This window comes from Lutjanus erythropterus, chromosome 3 (genome assembly GCF_056507025.1).
Source record: "Lutjanus erythropterus isolate fLutEry1 chromosome 3, fLutEry1.hap2, whole genome shotgun sequence".
NCBI classification, from domain to species: Eukaryota; Metazoa; Chordata; class Actinopteri; order Lutjaniformes; family Lutjanidae; genus Lutjanus; species Lutjanus erythropterus.
The window spans coordinates 29,079,394-29,104,519 of record NC_139319.1 but is presented as its reverse complement, the minus strand read 5'-3'; the positions used below and the strand labels follow the sequence as shown (position 1 = coordinate 29,104,519).

Below are 25,126 nucleotides of genomic sequence, written 5' to 3'. Positions count from 1 at the left end.
GATGCATTCATTAAAGGGAGTGTTCATGTGCACTGAGTAATATTGCTTGCCCTACTAATTCAAAATTGTTGCAGGAATGAAGTTGCAACACAATTTTTGCAACATGTGACATACAAGCAACATACTAAGTGAAATTCCAGGATGATGTCGCCAGCACATTATTTTTAAATGTCACCAGCCTATATAATGTTAGTTGGTGAGACATGGTGAGGAGGAGAGATTAATATTAAACCCAAAAATGAAACATTTTCTAACCTGGAAACAGAAGCGTACTATCACGATATATGTCGGCTCCAAATCTAAAAACTTTGGTGTATTATCTGGTGGTATTAACAATTATTGAGGCATAAGAATGTAATTTCAACATGAATCAACATTATAATGAACACAATATAAATTGCGTACACTGCATGCAGTTTGAGCTTTGTTTATGGCCTGTGATCTCTCACTGTTTGACTGAACGGCCTCATGGAAGTGATAATTTACATTTCATAGTATTTTAAACAAACAAAATCAAGTCAAATAATTTGGTCATGAAACCCAACGCTGCCCCGCAGATGGTGCCTAAGTTACAATCACAAAGATGCAGGGACATACTGTGTTTATAGGGTTACAAGTAACAGTGAGGGAACTGATTACTCTTTTGCCTGGGATTTGATGCTCTCCCTTCTGATTGATGGAAGTTTTATTTACAGCCTGAGAAGAATACCTGCAGACATCATGCAGGGCTGTAAAAATGCATCAAACTCCTCTGCACCTTTTTCCAGTACAAAAAAAAAAAATGTAAATGTTCAGGGTGTAGGAAATATGGGGGTTTGTTAGACAAATATGGCAGAAATTAAATACAGTGGAAACCTCTTATAGTAATCAAGTAATCCAATACTCTTTATTCTGGGTCTTTTCATAAATGTCAACCTATGGAAGAAAATTTAAACTAAGATAATTATGTTATTATTATTCCTTGTTACTTTACTCCCATGACACTTTGCCTTGCAGTAATCTGTCTGGTTCCTGCTGGCTTCCTGGGGCTGCCGCTGCGTGCACATTGACATCATGACAGCAAAAATAATGTCATTGTCTCTCTATGAAAAATGTAGTTCCCTTTAAGTTTCCCTTGTGCAGTCTACTCAAACAATGAGACTTTGGTGACAAATCTATGCATTTAATTATTTTGTATTCATGCAAAAATATGCAAATGTCAATAAGATGGTAACTGATCAATATAAAAGGTCTCCAATGTATAATATTTTAAAATATGTTTTCATTAGAGTTTAATCACCTGAAAATAAGAATCATTGTGTTTTCTTAAAATGAGCAGCTTATATCTACAGAGGGCGAAGGTCCTCATTCATGGGGTTGCCATGTTTCTGCAGTTGCCCAGTTTAGGTTCTATTACTCACTTGGAATAGCAGCGTGACACAAGGCGTTCGCAATCTGCAAGCTCAACACTAGATTTCACTAAATCCTACACGCTGGTCCTTTATGGTCTGTTATTACTTATAGTCAGCCAAGATAAGGCAGCAAAACATAGAGGCAAGCAATATTTATCATAATATCAGGTAAGGAAAACTTTTAAGTCTTGATAACTGATGCCATGTTATTCTAAATTAATACAGTACAGTTATATAATAGTACAGTCTACAGTATTTATAAATGTAAGACATAGCATTCACATCTACTTTGGTTACATGAAAAGCTTCTAACTTCATGTAACCAAACCAACACCCTGCCTAGTACACATGTGGACAGACAGACTCAGAGAAACTTTAGTGGACCATGAACATGAGAGAGAATAGGGCAATTATGGGAAAAGGACACACAGTGCTACATGATCACGTCATACCATGCTACCCTCTTTTAGTGAATTATAGATGACCAATGAGCCTGTTTGTGTGTATATAGGGAATATACACGCATGGGCTTGTGTTAGTGTTAGTATGTAAGCGTGTATGTTCGACCCTGCAGCAGGGGTGCATGTGTGATTATTGGGGGGGGGGGGGGGGGGGTAAAAACAAAGAGGTGGGAGCATAGAATGGTGAGGAAAACAAAAAAAAAAACATTGAGAGAGCAGAGAAGAGAAAAGAAGGGACACCAGCTAAGATGACAGAAGTTGAGAGGAGGAGGAGGAGAGAGGAGCGTGGCAGCTGCAGTGTATGAGGATGTGGGTGGTGAGACGTTTCACTTGAGCATGAGCGCGCTGACATTTTAATGGAATCTATAATACATGTGAAGTGGGTCACTGGATGGGTGTCCTATTTCCACGCCGCAAGGCACAAGGTCCCTTCAGTATCCCTCTCTCAAAGTTCAACTGTCAGCTGGTCTGTTTTCTGATTTTTTTTTGGTATAATTGCACTAATAAGCGATATTTGGACAATAGATAAAAATACTGTGGTGACATGCAGTCTGTGAGTTGTTGTCTCCCTGTGGCTACAACTGTAGCTGACATGTGTTGGCATTGTGAGCTTGGAAAACACAGATTCTGTCAGTTTTTATGCATGTCAGACTAAACCACCCACATACAGGGTGCATTTTGCTCTTTGCTACCGGTGTGTCTCAGGGGATGTCAGCCGGTCATTTGGGCAGTCAGTAAGACCAACACTTTGGTTTGGAGTGAAATATTACTGAAACCATAGACTGTATAAATAGTGGACAGAGCTGCAGAGTCTGAAAAGTAAAGTCAGTGCTTAAGTGCTTTAGAATGCCTGTGTTCTATTTAAATCAAATTTTTAAAATGGCAGAAATGAGCGTGACAGAAGACAGAAAGAGGGCATAGAGAGAAGGAAAATTTTAATTTAAAATGCTAAAATAAGTATGACTTCCACTGCCATCACTACTAATAGAACTAATGCAGTATCGATTTCCTTCACCATCATTACCCTGTGCGAGCACTCTGTGCTGACCTGAGCTACCCTGATGTGTCTGTTTGAGTATGCCTGTTCCTATTAGAGAGGTCCATTACTTCATGCTTTGTTTGAAGTGAGAGGCCTCCGTGATGACTGCTTTATCTTGCCATCCTGAGGAGCAGGAGCCCACTGGGACTGCCAGGCTTTCAAGTTTAACATCCCTCACTCCAAGTAGAAGACATGGCTCGAATTCAGCTTAACTGAAAGCTAAATTGCTCTCCAGTCAACACAAAGCAATAGATCAAGAGTTGCAAGAGCGAGATAAGAGACGCTTCCTAATTCAAAGCAGCTGGAAGGTAAAGATGATTCACACCTCAGTGGGAATTCCAAGATCCGCTCTGATAAGGAGATGTGCCTCGGACCGCTCTCATTGTTCTGCTATTTCTGTTTTGTTGTGCTGCCAAGGCTCTCTGGTTTCACTAAATGATTGTTATAATGCACAAAGAAAAACCAGGTGGTCTGTTATGCACAGTTGCCAAGCCAAAACGTAATTTAGCAGTAAAGTAGGTGATCTCTCTGTGTGATAACGCACTGTACCATCAAGACATTTTAATTTTTTGCACTGGAAAAAGAGGTTCGGTTTGCTGTTTTTGAAGTTCAAAAGGAGACTGTGACACATAAAGTCCATGAAGGCTGAATTTCCTGATATTTCAGCATTTGTTAAATTGAACACTGACATTTTCTCCCTACACATCAAAGGTACTGTAAAATGAAGCTCACTGTGATTTGTATTGACGTGGCTGTCATAGTTACTTTGCTGTCAGTTGATGTTAAGTGGGTCAAGCTAATAGGACAACACTAGTCCGTTGTGAACATAGTGAATCCTTTGCTGGGACATGCAAGACTCAAGTTTAAAATCCTGTAACAATGTATTTGAAGACTTTTGATAGAAATATTTAACCCTTTTCAGGCACGGGTAGTAACTAGAAACAAATATCTTACATGAGTAAAAAAAATATGTTTTTTAAAGGAACAAGTACTTCCCTTTTTAAACTGTACTTCTACTCATTACTCAAGTATATTTTTGAGCCGATAAACTACATTTTACTTCGCGACATTTACCATTTATATGTTGGTAGGTAGGTAGCTGTTTATTTATCCTTATGGAGAAATTTTAGTGTCACAGCAGCAGAGATATGAAAGGATAGTAAATATGGGGAAAAAACAGACAACGCAAACAGACAATGCAAACAGTAAAAAACGACACAGAAAGAATAAAGTTAATAACAATACTTCTATACCTTCTTTGCAAGTACTCTGCTCTAAACATGGGGGTTGAGTGTAGAGAGGGAGAGCACATGTGGAGTACACAGGCTGCCTGGAAGTAAAATAAGCACCACCCATCTTTTGATGACAATGTGATGGTCACAGTGCAAAACCCAGAACAAGAGGCATCTCTGTATATACCAAAATCTTGAAAAGACAACAGTTGCACAATGAAGTATTTGCTGTGCCTCCTTGAAAACAGTGAGATCTCTGCCTTTAAAAATTCCTCTTCTAACCTCCTCAAACACATTTTACATACTGTAGGTGAACATGTCACTTGCTAGCTAATGTTAGCTATGTTAAGTATTCACATGTAGCGCTAACTTTGATATTACTGACATTAACTTATCTTGTAGCTTGCAATGTGTTGTGCTTTTTAAATTGGTGGTTAGCTAAGTAATGATAGCTATGTTAGTTTTTCAAGTGTAATGTTAACTTTAATATTACTGACATTAATTTATATAATATTAGGAAAGTAGTAGTGGAGGGCTAAAGCACAAGTTAGCTAACTTCACTTGTAAGTTATGTAATGCCAACTTCAACGTTAATGTTACTTTCATAATTTCAGTACAGTCCTAACAAGATATTAAAAGTGAAAGTAACTTTACAGTCGTTTCTTAAATGGCGGTTTTGACTTTTACTTAAGTCATTTTTTATTGGATTGAATGTACTTTTACTTCAACACAGATTGTCAGTATTCGGCCCCATCACTGGGCCTTCTCTTCAGTCTCTCTCTCTCTTGCATGTCTGTGTAGTTAAAGCTAATGTTATTCCCCTGTAACATCTTTTAACCTCTGCTTCCTTTTCCGCTCCTGTCACTGAAGAAAAGCAGGATGTATTTATAGATGCCTTTTCCTCCACAGACAAACAGTCGTGACACCTTTGAAAGGCCGCTGCTGTTTTGGCTGTTGTGCCTCTTAAAAGCTGCATTAATAGAAGACACTATCCACTGCTGCATGGGCCAATTTGCATTATACAGCTGATAACGATGGTGCACTTTTTCTGTCAACCTTTTGCTATCACTGGGTGAATATATACAATAGCAGTGTGTTGTTAAAAATTATGATTTTAAGAACATATTTAAATTGTGTGCTGCTGTTCATTTATGTTGTCTTTGTTTGTAGATCTCCACCCCCTTCATTTCCTTGGTCAGCACGTGTTGATAGTGCCATTTCTATTTTAGCCAGCGAGGACTGTATGGTAGTTGTTTTTACATCTTTGTTCTTCTTGGCTATCCCAAATGGCAGACATAACAACATTGAAGCAAATATCATCCCCTTTTCCAGCATCAACATCTTTGAAAGGTGCGTAGGTCTGGTCGTTCCTTTACTCAGTAATGAGGTATCCTTCATACACATTTAAGTTTTAAGAAAGCGGTTTTGGCAACAAAATAGCAGAATAAAGGTAACTATTGAGATGAATCCATGGAGTTCACGTTTGCAACCGGAAACATCCATGTGCTGCTGTCGTTTAATGAGGATTTTGCAGACTTTCTTTGGTGGATGTGGGAAATGCCAGTCAGAGTGGCATTCATAAAGATAGCCTGTTGCAGAGCTGTCTTCCACTTTTCATATTCTTGAAAGCAGCCCCCCCACCTGCAGCTGCCTGCACCTCGTGGGAAGGCAATATGCTTGGCAGGGTGAAATGAAGTGCCGGGCCAGAACTGCCACACACCTTTCCCGCTTCCCCTGTCATTATCAGCATTTAGAAAGGGTAAACAAACCTCAGGTGTCCCGGCACACCACTGGCAGGCAAAGTATCCACCCCGCCGAGACATCTTGTCGTCCCTGCTGTGTGCAGGTCACAGCCCTCCCTCCTGCAGCCTCTCTCCACCTCCGTTCGCTCGCTTCCTGTTTTTCATTTTCCCGGGTCGTGACAGAGCATCTCTTTTTCTCGCTAATTCTATGAATGTGTATAGACGCTTCCCCTCTCAAGACATCTGCTGTAAATATTGTGACAAACAGAGTAACAAAGTGCCTCCCTAACTCTTGACCCTTTGGTCCTGGTCAGGGCTATAATTTCCAAGCGGAGGAGACGTGGTTTGCCTCCATCGGCATACTGTCAGAGCGATCAACACTTTGCACAAATAGATTTCAACCCCGGGGAGTAAGTGAATTAAGCACGGAGCTCGGAGGTCTCAGCAGTGGTGTGTGGAGCCAAATGAAGATCAATAACCTGATCTGTGAGTTCCTGACCCGGGACACATCACTGAGCTAAAAGGATGGTTATTTCCACCATAAATTACACTTTCAAGTGGGATTATTCACAAGATGAAGCATGCAGTCAAAGAACAAAGTGTGCTCATTACCCCACTTACAGGGTGTAGAAAAAATAATGTTAGCACTTGATGAAAAGAGAAGCTCAAGATTTACTGAACAATACCACAATTTCAAAGTCAGTGACTTGTGTACTTAACCTGTGTCAGATATTTGTCGATATGATTTTTTTTTGAGGATGCTTCAACCGACATGCTGATGTGGTGCTACTACCAAACTGAACACAGTCCTAGTACCAGGAATTTTTAGTCAAAAAAAAAATACATTTCAAGGACTAAAACATTCCCCCTGCCTGTTTTTGTCTGCATTTCTGCAGCAGTCTAAAGAGGAAGATCAAATTAACTCAAGCTCAAATTAGTCTACTGATGTTTGAAAAAGAGACGGCTGATTTTCTGATGGTATTTTTGCACGTGACTACAGAATAACGATCATCGGTCCATCTGTCGTATGCTTTCTTCTGTTTCTAAATGTAAACCTAGTTTGACCTTTCTGTACTGCAATTTCTCGTTAGTTATTGGCTGACATATTCACAGATACTGATATATCTGCAATAAGCTAATGTCAGTCATTTTGTCCCATTTATCTGTTTAGCTCAAACAGAAAGCCTAATAAACTGGGAGTGCAGGCTTTACCAGGCAGGAAGTGTCTGGTGAACAGAAGCTATTGATTGCATTATGACAGCAGCTCTCAAAATGCAGGGTGGGCCTCTGAGGGACGGCATAGAGTCACTGCAGGAGGGGTGTGGATGGCCAGGAGAAAAATATGAAGTCAAACTAAGTGGAAAGAATATGAATATATATAGTGTAAATTAAAGAACAAATTAAGAGTTTGTTGATGCAATTGTGTTGACCCTTATCTCACCAGTACAACTATGAGTATTTCTTTTGTCTTTATTATTTTTTATTGTACTGTACTGTATTTCTGTATTGCCTAGTTTTTTTTTCTTATTAACTATAACTTCTTTCCAGTTGTCTCATATCTCTGCTGCTGTGAGACCGAAATTTCCCCACGGGGATAAATGAAGAGCTACTTACATAAAATTCATTTTGGATACTTTTTTATTAGATACTTCTTCTGTTATTGTTAATGATTGATAAAAATTGGTGCATGTGAGTGTGTGAGTGGGGGGTGGGGCTACAGAAAAGAACCACTGCATTATGGGAAGTGTAGGATCCACTAGATGATATAGTAGTATAGTAGTATAGTGTATCTGCAGTCTATCCCACACTTTAGTAGGACAGGTTGCTGAGTTATATTAACAGCTGCCTGAGTATATATTTCTCTATCCATCCAGGAGAAGAATGTCTTCTAATGTGTAATGTGACTTCTTTCTTACCCAGAATCCTCAGCTGAGTCACAGCTCCATGCAGACCAAAGAACATCCACAGTGGACGGGAGTTGTCCACACACACCTGCATGCCCACGTTGGTGCCGTTGTGGCTGAGGATGACCTCGCCTTCCTGGTTGACCAAGAAGCCGAGGATGTCACTGCTTTGGAGAGGTGTCGGCACACGACACACCGCCCAGAACTCCTTCCTGTCCACCAGCGCCTCTGGATTATAGGGGAGGTCACTGGGGCGCAGCACTGCAGGATCACAGGACGTTACACCGTAGGACAGTGAGCCAGAGCGTGCTGGACTGGACTTGGTGACTTTGATAAAGACGGTCTCTCCAGTGCGCAGGGGCCGGTTGGTAAAAACCAGAGTGCGCTCCTCTCGTGCGTGCTCAGATCGCGCCACCGTCTGCTCGTCCAGTGTCTTAATGTGGGCGCCGCGCAGCTGGTGGAAGTGGAGGTCACTCTCCAGGGCTGATGGCAGCAGAGAGGATTGCTGGGAGTTGAGGGAGTTCTGCGGTATGGGGCAGGTGGAGGAAGAAGAGGCCGAGGCCAGGTGGAGGGTGTGGCGGTGGGAGTGAGCATGGGCGGGATGTCCATCCTCCTGCTGCAAGTTGAGGTCACACAGGCTGACGGACAGGCGGGAGTCGTCGGCTTCACGCCGCAGAGAGGAGGAGCGCACTGTGGTGAAGGAGCGTGGGCGCAGACAGTCGGGAGGAACAATCTCACTGTCTGGAGAGGGAGGAGAGATGGAGGAAGAAGAGCAGTTAATAGTGGTCTTACTGTGTTTTGCTTTGATTAGCAATCTGCCCGAGGCCTGCAGCGATGAAGTTTGCAGTCAGCTGAATCCCAGTTGTGAGCATACAGTTCTAAGAATGGCTGAATCTGCAGCTAGTCTGACAACAAGATAATGATAAAAAGGAGAGAGCAATTTAACTTCACTTGCACACGTTGAATGCAGTGCAGGACAATTCTAATTACTCGTCTCTGCAGCAAATGAGAGTGTCAGGAAGTTTGTTTAAAGATAAAGAAATGAAAGAAAGTAGTCGGTTGCTCTCCGATCTGCACAGAGCTGAATCATCTGGTTTAATACAAGAAAATGCTGTATGGTGTCATTTAGCAAAGAACAAATTACTTTCCTGAATACATGCCTGGATGTGCATGTACGTGTTTGTGTGAGTGTATGGGTGTGCATCGGTCTCATTCCTTGCATATATATGTGTGTATGTATATCAGCTGTTGTTCGATATGTGCCAAAATGAAGACTTTTTATAATACAATGTCTGATGTAATTTTGAACAATTAAGTATGTTGTTTAAATTTTCTTTTCAAAATATGTTTGAAAAAACTCATATTGTTAGCAAAAATAAATCTAATGAAAAATTCATGAAAACAACAACAACAAAAATATTTAATTTACAAAACACTGACAAAAAGCTACCCATGAATCCTTGTGCAAACATGTGAGCTCGCTAACCTACTAAATCATTGTGCGGCTCCTATCCATAATGACAAACTAGTTAGCTACATATTATTGAAACATATTGGCCAGTTACTTGAATTATTACTATCCCAAGTGTACAGACACACTCTGCAAAAGTGTAGAGTGATGCTAACGCAGCTATAATTAGCCATGCTACAACTGCTGATGACTTAGTGTAACAAGTAAGCTCAAACAAGAGAGGACCTCAAAATGATTGTAGGTTGGTCCTTGCACCATCTCTCTATCAGCTAAGGGGTCCATTGTGTGAAGAACGTTGAAGACTCCAGCTCTAAATCATCATTTCTGACCCACTCACAGTGTGTAGTGACTGTATCTGGGTAGGTTTTGAGGCCACAACTCTGTCCTCTTCCTCTGACACACACAGGCAAAGCAAACTGAGGATCAGTTCGGCTGTATTCACATACAGCTTTATTTCTCCTGCTTTGTTTGCTGCCAGCGCTCCCTCCACCGATTCACAATCTATGTCCCTTGTCGTCTGTCTTGTTTGCTAACCCATGTTCAAATGGTGCATTACAAACAATGTTGCAGATTGTACCTTTAAACTGTAAAATATCCTGCCTCTATTACATATCTTTGTCACAATTGCTTGAAAACCACATTTGAGGGAATACTGCAAAACAATGTGTTTTATATCCTCTATATTATATTGTGTATAAAGAATACTGGCCAATACATTGATACATTTTTTTACTCAGTAATAACTGTGTCAGCATTGGCTCGAATAATCCAGTATCAGTTGGGCTCTGATTCCTTGCAATCCATAGTAGAGTATCACTCAACAGAGATCCAATAATATCAGCCAGTGCATGTCTGTAATAGCAGGAGTAGTGGTCACATGCACACAAATACACACACAGATGACTCCACCTCTGATAAGCTGCCCTCAGGTTGCTCACAGTCTCATCCTACGCCTCAACACAGCTGCTCAAAATAACACCTCCAAATGTTCCCCTTCCTCCCTCCCTCTCCCACCTACCCCTCCTGACTGGGTGGCAGGGGTAAAATTAGCCTGGCGTCCTGAAAGAGACCCCTGTTACTCTGAGTGGGCTGTCTGGGATTGTGTATGTGTGTGTATATATGCACATGTGTATTTGCAAGACTGACAGACTGACAGAGGAAACGAGACAGAGAAGAACGAGAAAATTACCCCCACACACGGGAGGCCATGAAGATACTGAGAGACCCGTCTCAGAGGTGGAGAAGAGCAGTTGAGACTAAAAACAAAGCGGGTGGACAGAGGATGAAAGACAGCTACCAGCCACCGACTGTCTCTGGAGAGTCTCTCAAGTCCCGGTCAGCTCCGGGCCCCTCTATCTGACCAGGACCTGAGAGGCTGACTCCAGATAAACCTCTTAGCCTCAATTAGCAAGGCTGTGGGACGGGCTGCCCACCACTAACTGTAAACTGTAGCAGTGAAAACAGGACAGACAAGCCTCTTATGATGCCCTCCCACAGCTGAAAGGGACATAAGCCAAAGGAAGATTCATGACAGCAGACATAATACTCGCTGAAATAGAAACAGTCTGACATTTGTAGTTTGTTTCTCAATACAAAATCTTACCTCGATTTTGTTGCTAATGACTTACAGCAAGTAGTTAATTGAAAAAGAAAGTAGCGAGATATGGTGAGGTTATTATTTTCATTCATGCCTGAATCAGCAAACATTAATACACATGTATAACTTGTTACGTAGTAGTGGGACGTAATTAAAGCAACTACAAGAACCTTTAGTATTTTGTTGATTTTGGAAGCCCCTGTGGACAAAAGTGGTAGTGTTTCCATCACAATAACACGAAATATAACGTCAAAAGTAAAATGATCTGAATAAAAATCTCCTCCTGCTTCTTTCTATTGAGCTAATGTCACTAGCACTTTAACTTTGCCTGGTGAAAATGTAAACACAGGCTCCTTTCATCTGATTTCAGGAAGAATTCAACCTTCCGGCAGCTATTCAGGCATTGCAGCACTTTGAATTGCCTTGTGTTTGAATGGTGCTATACAAATAAAACTTGCCATGCTTTGCCTTAAGACCAACTATATCGAAATAATCTCTCTGATGTAGGTCATATACAGACATCAGTAATAACTGAGACTGCTTCATAACCCGCTGAAAACTTAAATGCTGCTGCTGTTTCTGTACTAGTGTTGATATGAGTGATGAGCAAGAACAGGCAACAAAGAAGATTCATCAAGAAAGCATCAATACAATACCTGTGTTTCAGTGCTAATAACAAAACTGCATTTTTATTTTTTTTTACATTTCAGACAGAAACAACCAATCAAGGTTAAAATTCAGTAGTGAGTGCTGATAATTGTGACCAAAATCTACAGGTTACACTTCTACTAATAATACAATCTGCTGCTGGAATGACTTCACTCTCAGACCCCATTTACACTTGGTATTAAAATGTGATCTTTATCCAGATTATCCGGATAAAGAAAAATGCATGTTAATACAAGGTGTACATACATTGTGATCACATCTGCCTAACCACATCTGGAGGTAGTCTGGCTTGCACTGAACATAAAATATTGGTTGTTGTTAAAATTTAGAGAGCAAGAAGGCTATAAGAGCCAGACTTTTAATTACTGATTATACATCTAAATTGTACCACGAAAGCACCAAATGATGCGCTGCTCAACACACTTACATGACAAAAATAATGTGTGTGGAAAATGAATGATATACTTTAAGACATAACTGTGTGTGTGTTTAACATAGCCAGATACCGATCCCATTGTAATACCATGTTTAAAAGGGATGTCAGATTCTGGCCACATCAATTTATGTACTAAAAGGTATAAACTTGCCTGCATAAAAATGTAAAGACAGAAGTTAACTACAACTAGTTAACTGCATTTCAGCTCAATGTCCTGTCACTGAGCTTAAATTTCTGTTACATGTACCACTAATGTCATGCAGAAGCTGAAGATGCCATTTTTAAGAAACCTGATGACACAATCTGCAGCTTAAATCAGTTCACATCTGGATGATTTCAGCAAATGTGGCACAGTGTTTTCTTCCCAAAGGCAACGACAAAACATTTTGAATTTGCTCCAGCTCTGATTAATGCCTCTGACTGCCTTCTTCTTCATAGCAACAGCAACCAAGGCTCATGAGAATTGCAATATTTAGAGCCAAACTGGCTGTCGTAACATAAACCTACTGTATCATTTCATATTGTGGGAAATTCCTGTGTTTCTATGCTAAAGAACACTGATCCTCCTCTGTTTACTTTTGATACTCTGTGCTACAAAGACATTTCAATTAGTATAATTAGCATTCAGTTTAAAGGACTGGTCTGAAAAACTAAAGACTCTCTCTAGAGCCAGTGTTTGGTTTGTTCCTTCTGCAGTTGCATTGCAGTTCAACATGCTGACTCTGTTAAAGATGACCCACTCACTCTGAAGATATAAAGAGCTCATTCTAAGGCAACCAACAATTGGTGAGAATACTCTAATGAAAACTCTCTCTCTTATTTCTGTCATAGTCTGCCTATAGATAACTGTAAATCGTATTGGACCTTTAAATACTCAGCCCTACAGAGGAACATTACAGGATCCAAGCTCCGACTCCACATAGTAGCTAAACTCTCTGAAAAGTCTACCTTCATCATCTACAAAGACAGTGGCTGACATCAAGTATCACGCTGCGAATGTGTTCAACTGAACTGGAGATGACAGCGATCTCCTCTGTGTTTGATCCCCTTCTAGTGACGTGTCTGATTTTCTGCATCATCATTGAAATGCTGTCTGATGAGCCCTTGTACGCTCTAAAGCTGAGATGGTATCGCTGCTCCCTCACACTCATGTCAGCCTTCAATTAATGTTAGCTGCTAACCTTGAGCGTGGCACTGTGTGATTAATGTTTAATGGAACTAAGGCCCTGTAATTGTGCTAATTGATTTTTCACAGAGGCATAAAATGGAAAGGACAGTGCCTTTGGTGCACGGGGCAGCTCCCAGAGACTGCTAATCAACCATTAAACACCTCTCTGCTCAGAAGTGTGCAGCAGTTAACTGTGAGTCCCCCAGGCTAGCCGAAGATGACTAGCATGCCAGCTCAGATTTCATCTACCATTTCCTCTGCTATCAATTCCTCCTGATGGACTCTCAGCCCCCACGAAAACCTTCACCAGGACCGAGAGGAACAGGCTGCGGGAATGAACAGAGCCTGCCGACGTATGGCTGTTAAGTTGTAACTGAACAGCTCAATCTGCCGTGTAAGCCGTTTCTTGATTTGATGCCATTTCCTCAGACAGGGAGCCATTTGCTGAAGGGAGGCCTTTAATGAAGAAGAGGAACCTTAATGTGGTTCGAGTCTTGAATCCTGCACTCTGATGATTAGGGAAGGCCTCTCCTTTGGCCACAGAGGCTGCTCAACCACAAACCGATTGTGATGCCCAGCCGTCGGCGACTCGCTCACTCCAAGTTACTGGGGGGATTTGAATGACATCAACGAAATTGTGTATGTGTGTCTTCCAGAGCCGGCCGTTTCTCTGCTGCCCATCACTCCGTCCTAAATTGGATTACGATGGGATAGACTTTGTTGCAAGGCCTCCGGGACATGCGAGGAGGGACCGGAGCTGCAGAGAGGATGATGACATGTCTCGGGGGGATAACAGTGGATGGGAGAGAGAACAGAGAAGAGAGGTAAATCCAGGAAGGCAGGGATGGCTGCCTGTGACAATGCTGGATTTATGTTGAAAGGAGTCTGTGGAGGCTTCCAAAGAGCCACAAATCATCTCGCCCGCTCTCTGTGTGCGTGTCACTCCGACTCTTAACTCAAACGCAGGATGTGTGAACACAAACTCATACACACAGTAAATTGATTCCTCTAAAAAATATAGTCTTTTATCAGCGATTTTCAAAAAGCTTCTCCGAGGGTTTATGTTCCTTTTTATATCGTCTCCCTTTTCCTCTTCCTCTCCTCACTTTTCAAAGAGGAGTCATTTCAAACCCATATTGGCTTGTGTGCCATGTATTCTTCTTTTTGCTCCTTTATTCATCAAAGGCTGGTGAGACGGAGGCACTGTGTGCTCCCAAAGCTTGTTGTTAGCTTGGAGGACAGAAAGAGGAATGAAAGGACTGTAGAACATTTACCGTGCATTTGAAAAAAGCTTCTGTGTGTGTGTGTGTGTGTGTGTGTGTGTGTGTGTGTGTGTGTTTGGCAACCTGATGTGTGTGTATCTGTGTCCGTTTGTGACCTCACCAGCTGCTGCCCGCTAATCATGGTGCACCTGCGTTTTTTAGCTAATACAGTCCCTTTGTCCTATTGGTCCCTTTCAAATCCACCACTCACAGATGCTCTCTCCCATTGGCTGAGGCCAGAATTTGGCACTCTGAAAGGAGCATTAAACAGTGTGAGTGTGTGTGTGAATGTTCACTTCTCCCTCATGCAGGAAGACATTGTAATGAGGCCGTAGAAGATGCAGCTGCTGACACTGTGAACCTGGATGGGTTGGGGAAGGGGGGGGGGGGGGGGGGGGGGGTTATCACCTGATTCTTCACTTTTGATTGAATTTCACTCTAAATGTAGCACCTGTTGGGTTGGACCATATATTCTCTTTATGCCGGACGGAGAACATACTCTAAAAAAAACACACTCACTGGAGGGGAAAACTCAATATGCAACAATATGCAAACAAGGGTTGAAACGCAGACAAAGTGACTGTCGCTAAAACATTGGATTGTTAAAATATGTTAAAATATTACTTTAGCACCCTATGTCTACTAGACACCATACGTTTTACTGACAAACTCAATATTACTTGTAGATCTCAGTGTCCCATCCCTTTACCTTGCTTTTGTACACTCTTAGAAATGAAGGTGATAACTAGAACCATAAAAGTTTCTTCGGCTTGTCTGCAAAAGAGAATCCTTTTTGGTTCCAGGTAGAACCTTTCCACTCGGGACCGTTTCAATGAGTTCTACCCAGAATCCCCTGGGAGAGGTTCTACAGAGAACCCTCCTATAGTGAAATGGTGCCACCCTCTCTGGGTGTATCTAGAACCTTTCCACCTTCTACTGGTGCTAACAAAAACCCACCCAATATCACATTTATTTCATACCGACCCTGGTGGTTCTACCAAGATATCTAGAACACATTCGGAGGTCTAAATAAATAGCAGTGTTTAAATCATCGTCTTTATTGTTTCCTTATTAGAGTTATACAGTTGGGTGAACCCAGGATGCTTGGTTATAACACAATTACACTATTCTATGCATCTTAAAGAAAGCTGAGACTAAACAGTACAAAAAAACACTTTGCATATATCTAGATAAGAAAATGTATACTGCACTATAGTATACTAAGGCTTTATCCAAAACAAATCTCTGCTTGCTGCATCTGCCAGTTGAGGTGGCATGGCAGTAGGTGCTTCACCATCTGCTCCCTGATGGAGATCTGCCCCCTGCTGAGTGCACTCTTTTAGTTAATGCATGCAGGGCAGCATTAGAGTAATGGTCAGCTCTTTCATTGGACTTAAAAATTGAAACCCATTTGGCTTTCCTTTTTTTCCCCCCTCAATTCCTCCTTGGAGCGTTTTTTTGATTAGAATAATTAAGCACCTGTTGGGCTAATCCACCACAAATAGATGGACAAGTGTGGCGGGCGATGGGAGGGAGAATGGCAGCGTGTCTATTTTGGCCCGCACAAGCACTGGCTCACGCAGTAAATGTTTTTGATTAGGGAATAGCCGCAAAGCAGGTTAGCTAATGCTGTGCATGGGGAGGTGGATAGAGGCAGAGGCTGGCTTAGTGGCTTTGCTGGCCTGAGCAGACGGAACGTGCCAGGGTTTTGAGCCAGTGCTGGAGCTGGGTGGGGTGGGGGGAGAGCTGGGATAGAGGGTGGAGGGGGGGGATTTACTCTGTCTCACGCACACAATCTATCTCACAGGGCTTATCTTTATCCATAGTCTCTGGAGAGTTTCATCTGATGTCGGCAAAGGTGAAGAGGGAGCTGGAACTAGGAAGAGAAAATGAAAAAGAGAGGAGAGGAGAGGAGAGGAGAGGAGAGGAGAGGAGAGGAGAGGAGAGGAGAGGAGAGGAGAGGAAAAAAGTGTTCTGTTGGGATCAGCTATGAAGACAGAAGGTAGAGATGGATATCCAGGGAGATTTTGCTCAGAAAAGATAAAGCACAGAGTCAGGGAGACAACATGCGCTCTTTGAGGGAGAAAGTAGCCGCGTACAGCTCAGTGACCGACCCGCGGATTAAGAAACGCAGACTGACCAGCCAGGCGAATGAGAGACAGAGATATGAAACAGCTAAGAGAGTGGGGGATAGGAGAAGAGAGAGATGGAGTCAGAGGGGTCTTTGTGCTGGATGTTTGGGATGTTCTTTATTCCCTGGCGTTGGCCCAATCCCCGCTCCCTGATCAGGCTAGGCAGCTTTGAACCCGAAGCTTTTGGAAAGAGCAGCAGGCTCCCAGGGTGACACATGGCCATAACAAAGAGCCAGGCAAAATGCCCGCTAAGTCACAAAAAGCCCTGTCCCTTAGGTCATCGGGAGAATTCAGCATGTACCGCCCCCTCCCTGCCAATCAGCATGCCAGGACCTTGGCGTTAATAACTTCCATCATAAGGTTCTTATATTAAAGCCCCCCTGTTTTATTCTTGTGCTCAGGCATGGAGGAAGGCTGATATTAGGCTAATCATTTATGACAGAGAGAACAGTGACACCCTCAACACATGAAGCTATAATTCATATTTATAGAAAACCGATTCAACTCTTAAAGCTGGACTAATTCATAGTTTTAAATTAACAATGGATCAAGTGAAATGTGTAATGTGAAAGCTGTTGTGTTTACAGTTTGTTGTGGTCAGAAAAATTAATAGTACTACTAAGTAAGAGTAACATAATTGTAGATAATATGCCTACTTCAGTTTAATCTTGATATCTTTGGCAATCATTTCTGCTAGTTATTGGTGATCATCACACTCACCATTGTAATTACTGAGATTTGGTGACACAGCTACAATGAAAGTGATGCAACAAACTAGGGCTGGGCAATGGTGAATAATACCTTATATTTCTAAACTATATTTACAATACATATTTTGATAAACACATTTGCTCGAAAATAACATACCATGAATTCTCAAACAGTACGAACATATGAGAATATGATGCACTGATGTAAAGTAGTTCAACAGTAAAATGCAACACACAATAATGCAGCAGCGTTTTTAATCAAATCAACTACTAAATACACTGACAGGGAACATTTCATTGCACAATGACTACTTAAAGTAAATTTTGCTTTAATTGCTATATTATAGGGTTGACTATTTGACTATTGGTCAAAATATTAACATCATGATTTTTTTTTGATAAATAATAATCAGTAATGTGGATATCAGTTTACTGTAACGCAATCTTTAAAACCAGGAAAAGACAACAGTAACACCATATCATGGTGTAATGATATCCAAAATCTAATATGATATCTGGTCTAATACCACAATATCATTATAATATCTATATATTGACCAGGCCTACAACAAACCTCATTGGACAGTTTGTAAATAAGTCTTGAGACACATTATCTAGATTAAGACTGCAACTGACCATAATTTTTATTGTTGATTAATCACCTAATTATTTTCTTGATTAATTTATTATTAAATAAAAAAAGTGAAAAAGTTCCATTCATATTTAGGTCATTTTTATCAAAATAGCACCAATTCATCAATATAAAGGGAGGTCTAGTCTGTACTTTTTATATTGTTATTAACAGACACCCAAAAATTCCCATCCTGAGCAAACACATTGTGACAGTGGTGTAGAGAAGTTTGGCACAGCAACGTCTTGAATTTGGTTATTTTGTTTGATTAATCTAAAGTGGTCACATCTGACAAACTAGAAACACAGAATGTTTACTATTTTTTAGCTTGCTGCCAATAGTTGCTGATTATTTTCTGTTGGTTGACTAAACGACTGTCTTATTGCAGCTCTGATCTACATATCTATTTGGAGTCAAAACCAAAAGCATGACAGAAATGTCTGTAATTATCAAGAAGTCCAATAATTTTACTGTTCAGTCAGTTTGTTTGTTTTCTTTTCAAAATAAGTTGGCAAACCCCAGGATTTGATCAAACCCAGTATGATTGTCTGCCTGCTCATGTTTCTTGCCCCATCAGACTGTGTTCTATTGATTTTGCAGTGTTCCCAGAGCTACTTAAAGGGACGGTTCACTCCAAAATCAAAAACGCATATTTTTCCACTGGCCTGCAGTGCTCTTAATCCAGCTAGATTGTTTTGGTGTGTGTTGCAGACTTTTGGAGACAATGGTTGTAGAGATGTCTGCCTTTTCTCAAATATAACTGAACCAGCACCAAAAAGTACACTTGAAAAACTCAACAGCAGCATGTCTTTCCAGAAAGCCTGACCCAGTTACTCAAGATAAATCTACAGACCTTGTCATCAGTAGTTTCACGTAGGAACTATTTTTTTTCTATCGAACCACAACTGCCAACCATATCACCATGCTAGCTAGCTCAGTGGTGCTAATGTTACAGCTCAGCCATGAAGGATGGTTAATGTTTACATCACATGCTGTCATGGGCTCAGGTCTCTCTTCCATGAGTAGATGCAGTTTAGTTTGGTAGAACGCAAAAAGTTCCTACCTGAGACTTCTCACAAGGTCTGTGGATTAGTGTGCATAACCAGGACATGATTTTGGGAGAGAGACATTGCTGATGAGTTTTTCCAAGTGTATATTTACCATCCGATGCCATCTACTTTCAATATATTCAAGAGATGGTAGACATTCCTATGGCCGATATCTCCAAAGCTTGGCAACTCTCACCAAAACAATCTGGATGGATAAATAATACCATAGGCCAGAGGAAAGATATACCTTTTTGTTTTGGGGGTGAACTATCCCTTTAATTTGGTGAGTACATCATCATTCTCACCAAAAGGAATGACAGTGAAAACTATGAAAATATGTATCAAGTTGTAATGGAATTATCTGTTAAATAGGGGCACAATCACAGCACATGACTAACATAGCTGTCTTATTTTTGAATCAGATTTCTGAGCAGGCACACTGGCGGTCATTAACTTGCTTGAACTGGGTCATAAAGGCACATTCATACACCCCGTGACTCCTGTTGTCATTCTGTCACGGTTCAAAAGTGTATAAGCAGGGTGCAGTAAATATGGTCTTGATTCCCCTGGCGCTGCTTCAGAGGGCGAGCTGGATGTTTTGGAGGGTCTTCACTAAACATCACGCTTTGAAAATAACTTCTTTTGAGCACGATTTGAGGAAAAACAGGAAACTCCACATAAATCTTGAAGAGTTACCTCCAGTTTACCCCCATTAAAAGTTATCTGTTGAATTTTTTACGACTGATAAAGTGGATAAAATGGAATTATTTGACTAATGTTCTCTGATTTGTCTCTTTGAAGAGGGGATTAGTGTAGGGGAGTATCCAGCCAAGGAAGAGTAATTTAAAACTGATTCTAAACGCCAAATTATACAAATCCAGTTTATTCTTCTTGGCCTTTTGTGCTCTCTGACCAACCACCGTCATAAATTATATGCAGCACACTTGAGCCAAGAAACACAACACGGCTACATTTGCTTTCCTTGATGTCTAGAGGTCTTTAAAACACTAAACCCACTTCATTTCCGACATAAGAGCGAAAAATTTAGATTTACACCAGCTTTTCTGCTTTGTGTATTTTTGTTGGAGGGTATACATCAAGCATCAGGATTCATAAGTGCTGCTATTAACTGGGAGGCTGAATCCTGCCAAGTCAAACACCAGTGCCAGTCAAGTGCGCACAATAATCAAATCATCATTTCACTGAAAGTAATCGGTTTCTCCCAGAAGTATGGGATCCCTGGACTGTCTTTCTCTCTGAGCTGGACAACACAACAAATAGACTTCTGTCATTCCAGATAACTTCATGTTAGTGGAGTCCTAGGAGTGGAGCCAAAGTACAGTCAGTGAGCAAAAGTGCAAAAACAGACTTTCTCAGTTATTTAATTTTTAAATTCTGCTCTTTCTCAGAGAAAAATGAAAACCTGCTATATTTTTTTGAAATGATACAACTCTTGAGCCCTACTGTTTGTTTCTATTAACAATTTCTTCAAGGATTGTTAAAATCCTTGACTTGTAAAACTGATTTTGTCAAGGGTTCTTTGTACCGTAATATAAAAGGGTTTTTGGTAGAACCCCTGGGTTCAGTGGATTCTAGATAAAACCGTTGGAATATAAAAAGCTTTTTGCCAGAATCCCCTGAGTCGGTTCTAGATAAAACCTAGATAGATAAAAATCTAGATAAGGTGGAAAGGTTTGGATAGAACCTCCAGAGTTCTGAGTGGAACTGTTACATCATAGAAGGGTTCTCTGTTAGAACCTTTGGTTCTGGGTCTTTCACAGATGGTTCTCAGTATAACCCTTTCTGTTGTGTTCTAGGTAGAACCCTCTGAAAGGGTTCCATGTGAAACTTTTATAAAAGGTTGTACTAGGAACCAAAAAAGGGTTATCCTATCGGGTCAAGCCAAAGAACCCTTTATGGTTCTAGTTAGGATCTTTACTTCAAAGTGTGTATTCATGGTCATTACATATTCAGTAAGTTTTTCATGGTAATTAGTCTCTCTGTAGCTGTGGCCTAAAGAAAACATTTCCTACTAACGTTGGAAGAGAACGGCAGACGAAATTATACCACTGGAGAAGGTTGTGCTTAATCTACCTCTCTTTATTCTCTCTCGTCTCTCACACATTCTCCTGCTCTCCCACCCCAGTTCAATCTTTCTTTACACCAGCAAGCTAAGGCTGCCATCACATTTACATGTGGGCCAACACCAGACCAACTGGTTTAATCCAAATTTCATATGTCATTAATACCTTAATACGATAATGCTCTACAGCCTGTTCTGATTGAGTTGCTGGTCACGCATAATAATCAAGTCTGAGAAGGCTTGTAAAGAGAATGTTGTAATATTTCTTGCTCCAGGAAGCTCCAAGCTCCATGAGTATTGTTAAAGGGATCATTTGGAATTTTTTAAGTGGCGTTGTATGAAGGACTTTCTCATAAACAGTGCTTTACTACAGCGACGATGGTTGGCCAGTCTGGAGAAACAACAGGAATACTGGTGTAGGAAGCTCAGCAATGTGCAGCTGTGTACAGGGTCAGCAGTAAAACATATTTTAGCCATATAAAAAAGTGTATACTAGTGTTAGCATAAGTTTATGCTAACATTTTTATGACTTTATCTTGATGTCAAATTGCCTTTTCTGACGGGAAACCACCATTAAATAGGCAAAATATTGATTTCCCTTTGGGAAAAACAATCATTTTAACTTGCAAAACACAAAGTTGCAGGTCACTTTAATGTTCAAACATTACATATTTTTATGTGGCTAAAATATATTTTGCTGCTGAAAAGCTCAAAAAAGGAGATGTTTTGAGTACCATCAACTGTAGGTATTACACTGACTACTAAGTACCTCATACAACTCCACTTCAAAAAAATAGACCTGTCCCTTTAAACTGGTAGACACTTACATTTGTTGGCGTCAGGCTTCAACATATTCATACTGCCAGACAAGGCCTGCATTTTACTTTGACATCTAGAAAAATCCTCATCCTCATCATCTGTAAAAGGGAAGGGAAACCTCTATACACATGTAGGTGGAGAAGCTGCTCTTCAACCAAACCAACTGGAAAGCTCCACAAGATTACATACGAGATGCCATTTCTATCAGAAATGACATCCTTCACTTTAGCCTTACCAACACTGACATGTTGTAAAAGGTTCAAATAGGACGGCCCTGCCTCTTGAGCTGACACGCTGTCAGAGATAAGCTAGCTCTTCAGGCACGTCTTCTGAAAGACGTAAACAAAGCGTCGGGCTTGCCGTGCCTTCATCCATCAAGCCTTCACACATTGTTTTACTCTCGCTGAAACTTCAGTTTCCAGGATTAGTTTTCCTTTCACCTAGCCCACATCTGTCATCTTTACACAAAAGCACATTTCTACAATCAATGGTGATTTGTCCTGCAAAACAAACAATATGCGCTTACATAAAACAGGAGAGGGAGATCGTGCTATCATAATACATGATAATACACAGCTTTGAGCGCCAGATTATGTTTGCAAGAAACCAGCATCATATTTTCCGCTTGATTTAATATAAACAGCCATTTTCAAAAATTTCCTTTCATTACCACAGCTGCTCTGCCAATCATGTAGAGTGACAGCACACGTTGTTGCTTCCTGATGGCGCAACGGGACCTCATTCTCAAGTCGAGAGCTACCATGTTATTTGATCCATCACCTGAGGACAACCTCTAACACACGATAGATGTCAGGAGCTCTTTAGTGTTTCAACCACAGAGTGTGAATGCACTTTTCCTGGTGAAATACAGAGATGGCCTCTCTTCCAGGACACTATGTTTTTGTATGAACTAAATTAACTGCTTTGCTTCTCTGTGGTGACAGCTAGATTGGCCAACTCCTTCTCTGAGTCAGCCTGGTTGAGAGGTGTTAGCAGCCTCAAGGCTTTGCAATCAGGCTTTATTCTCTTGTCCTTCAGGGAAGTCCCACTGAGGGCCCCTCTTGATTAAAGCTCCACAGTGACTGACTCATACAATCTGAGTCCTGCTGGCTTCACAACAGCTGGAATTGCTCAGTTATTCAGCCCCCCTCCTGACGTTAAGTTAAGTTCTGCTGTGTATGTGTGTGTGTGTGTGTGTGTGTGTGTGTGTGTGTGTGTGTGTGTGTGTGTGTGTGCGTGTACATGTGAGAGTGACAGCTAACCTTAGGAACCAGGACACAGGTATATATTAAACAACCTTTTCTGGCTTGTTGGATTTCAAGCCTATGGGGACAGCTTCAGTCTGCCCTAAAGAGTATCCTGCCAAACCTCCACAATATTGTATTTGCCCAGTTCAAGGCCAAGTGCAGTCAATCACCTGGTACCTCAGGCGCCAGGCAAACATGTCACAGCACGTGACACCTTTTCTCTGTAGTAGAGCCCTAAAAACATGGATGTGTTCAAGCAGACACGCATTTGTTAATGGAGTCACTGTGGATGTCTCAGCTTCATTAGCGGGCTGGAAGGTGGGAGGGGAAACTCTTGAATTGCTGTCATCATGCTCACAGAGGTGTGAAACCACTAAACCAGCCCTGCCCCCTTTATTCCTCTCATGTATGATGTATCCCCATGGTGATTCCTGTGGGGCGGCTTATCACATGATACAGCACGGCTCATATTTCAATGTTTCTACATCAAAGGTGTTCCAAATGTCGCCCGGGGTCATCCTTTGCTCTTCTTCTTCTGCGATGACCTCAAAACAGCCTCGGGATGCTGAACAGAGGATATATCTCAAGAGACAAAGGCACATGGAAGACGTGACTCTGAACATATGCTGGGAATTTTATTGCTGCTATAATCCATTTGTTTTATAACATTACTTATTGTACAGGAAGGGAACTTTTATGATCAACTGTGATTGACTGATTTTGAGTTCTCAGTATTTACTAAATCCAATTGATTTTCTATTAAAACTCGGTCAATTGACTATATGTAATGCAAAAAATGTTGCGTGTAGAGGAACCCATAGAGAATTAACTCTGCAGTCCCTCATAGCTCTAAGTAGCATTAACAGTTTGTCACAAATTTACTGTTTTGGTACTCTCAACTGCTCTCATCAACCTCACTTTCAGCCATAGCAAGCAGCTGTTCTCAGTGAAAAAGCTCTGATAAACCAGCTGTACTCTATCTATCCACCACCAAAAGGCAGATGGGCAAAGTTAGGAACTAGCTCGAGAGCACACTGAAACATTTAGTAGTTAAATAGCTAGATATCTTTTTAAGAAGTTTGTGGACACCAGAGAAGAACTAAAAGGAGAGTGAATATTGGATTTAAATACATCATGTGGACAAAACACAACACAAATGTATGCTAACCTTGCATCTTATCTTTGGATGTTTAAATAGGGAACTGTTTGCTAACATGTTTGTCACAGCCACTTTACAAGGTGATCATGTTGTGTTAAGCAGCTGCTGTGCTGTGCTACACTCACTTGTTGGAGTCAATTAAAGTAATTATTAATATTTTATTAATGTGGAACGCTGGGAAATTGCTCAACGATACGATATGTCTTAAAATTTTTAAATGACCAACGATTTCAGGTCTGTCATGACATGATACGATACGATGCAATACAAGACAATGCAACGTGTGAATCTTTACATTTTGATTCAACTAATGCTACATTTGTAGAATGCTGTTAGTTGCAAAAAGAAATCCTGATAGTTTTACTAAATATAGTAACAGGAGAGACAGAAAGAAGGAGACATTACAGTGATGTTAAAATCTTATTATGAGTCTCATGTGTAAATGAGATCCTGCAGCCTAAATGAGAATCTTTGAACAAACTTTTAAACTGTTTAAAATATCAGTATTTCTGCAGTAAGATGATCTGCTGCTCTGTTTCATATGAAGAGTGCTGTGGTTTTGATTAGTGTGGAGGAACAGTGAAGTGTTACCTGCTCTCACAGTGACATGACGTCTCTGTGGGTCAGACTCGTGTCCCTGTTCTCTGCTGTCTGACAACTTTTGCATAAATGATCTGCAGCAGCGTTTCTCATCTTTCTTTGAAAAGCCAAACTTATTCCACACTTGCGCGTTCTGAAAATTTGGTGGTGCGACGTGGTACAGTGTCACTTCTGTCGCTGTTTTCAGCACAGCCTGTTTGAGTAAATGAAGAGGAGACAGAGGAGAGGGAGGGAAGAGCACTTGTTTTGTATTATTGCAGCAGCAGACGTTCAGTGAGAGTGGAACAGGCAAGAGGGAGGACGAGAGAGAAAACAGAGGAAAGT

At 41.0% G+C, this 25,126-nt stretch overlaps 1 protein-coding gene across 1 annotated transcript in view; it reads right to left on the bottom strand.

Moving 5' to 3' along the window:
* neurl1aa (neuralized E3 ubiquitin protein ligase 1Aa) overlaps positions 1–25,126 on the bottom strand; it is a 56,222-nt gene that overhangs the window by 8,905 nt on the left and 22,191 nt on the right. The window contains exon 4 of the mRNA XM_084715691.1: positions 7,782–8,510. Coding sequence (XP_084571817.1) covers positions 7,782–8,510 — 729 coding nt within the window. The remainder of the gene's footprint in view (positions 1–7,781; positions 8,511–25,126) is intronic.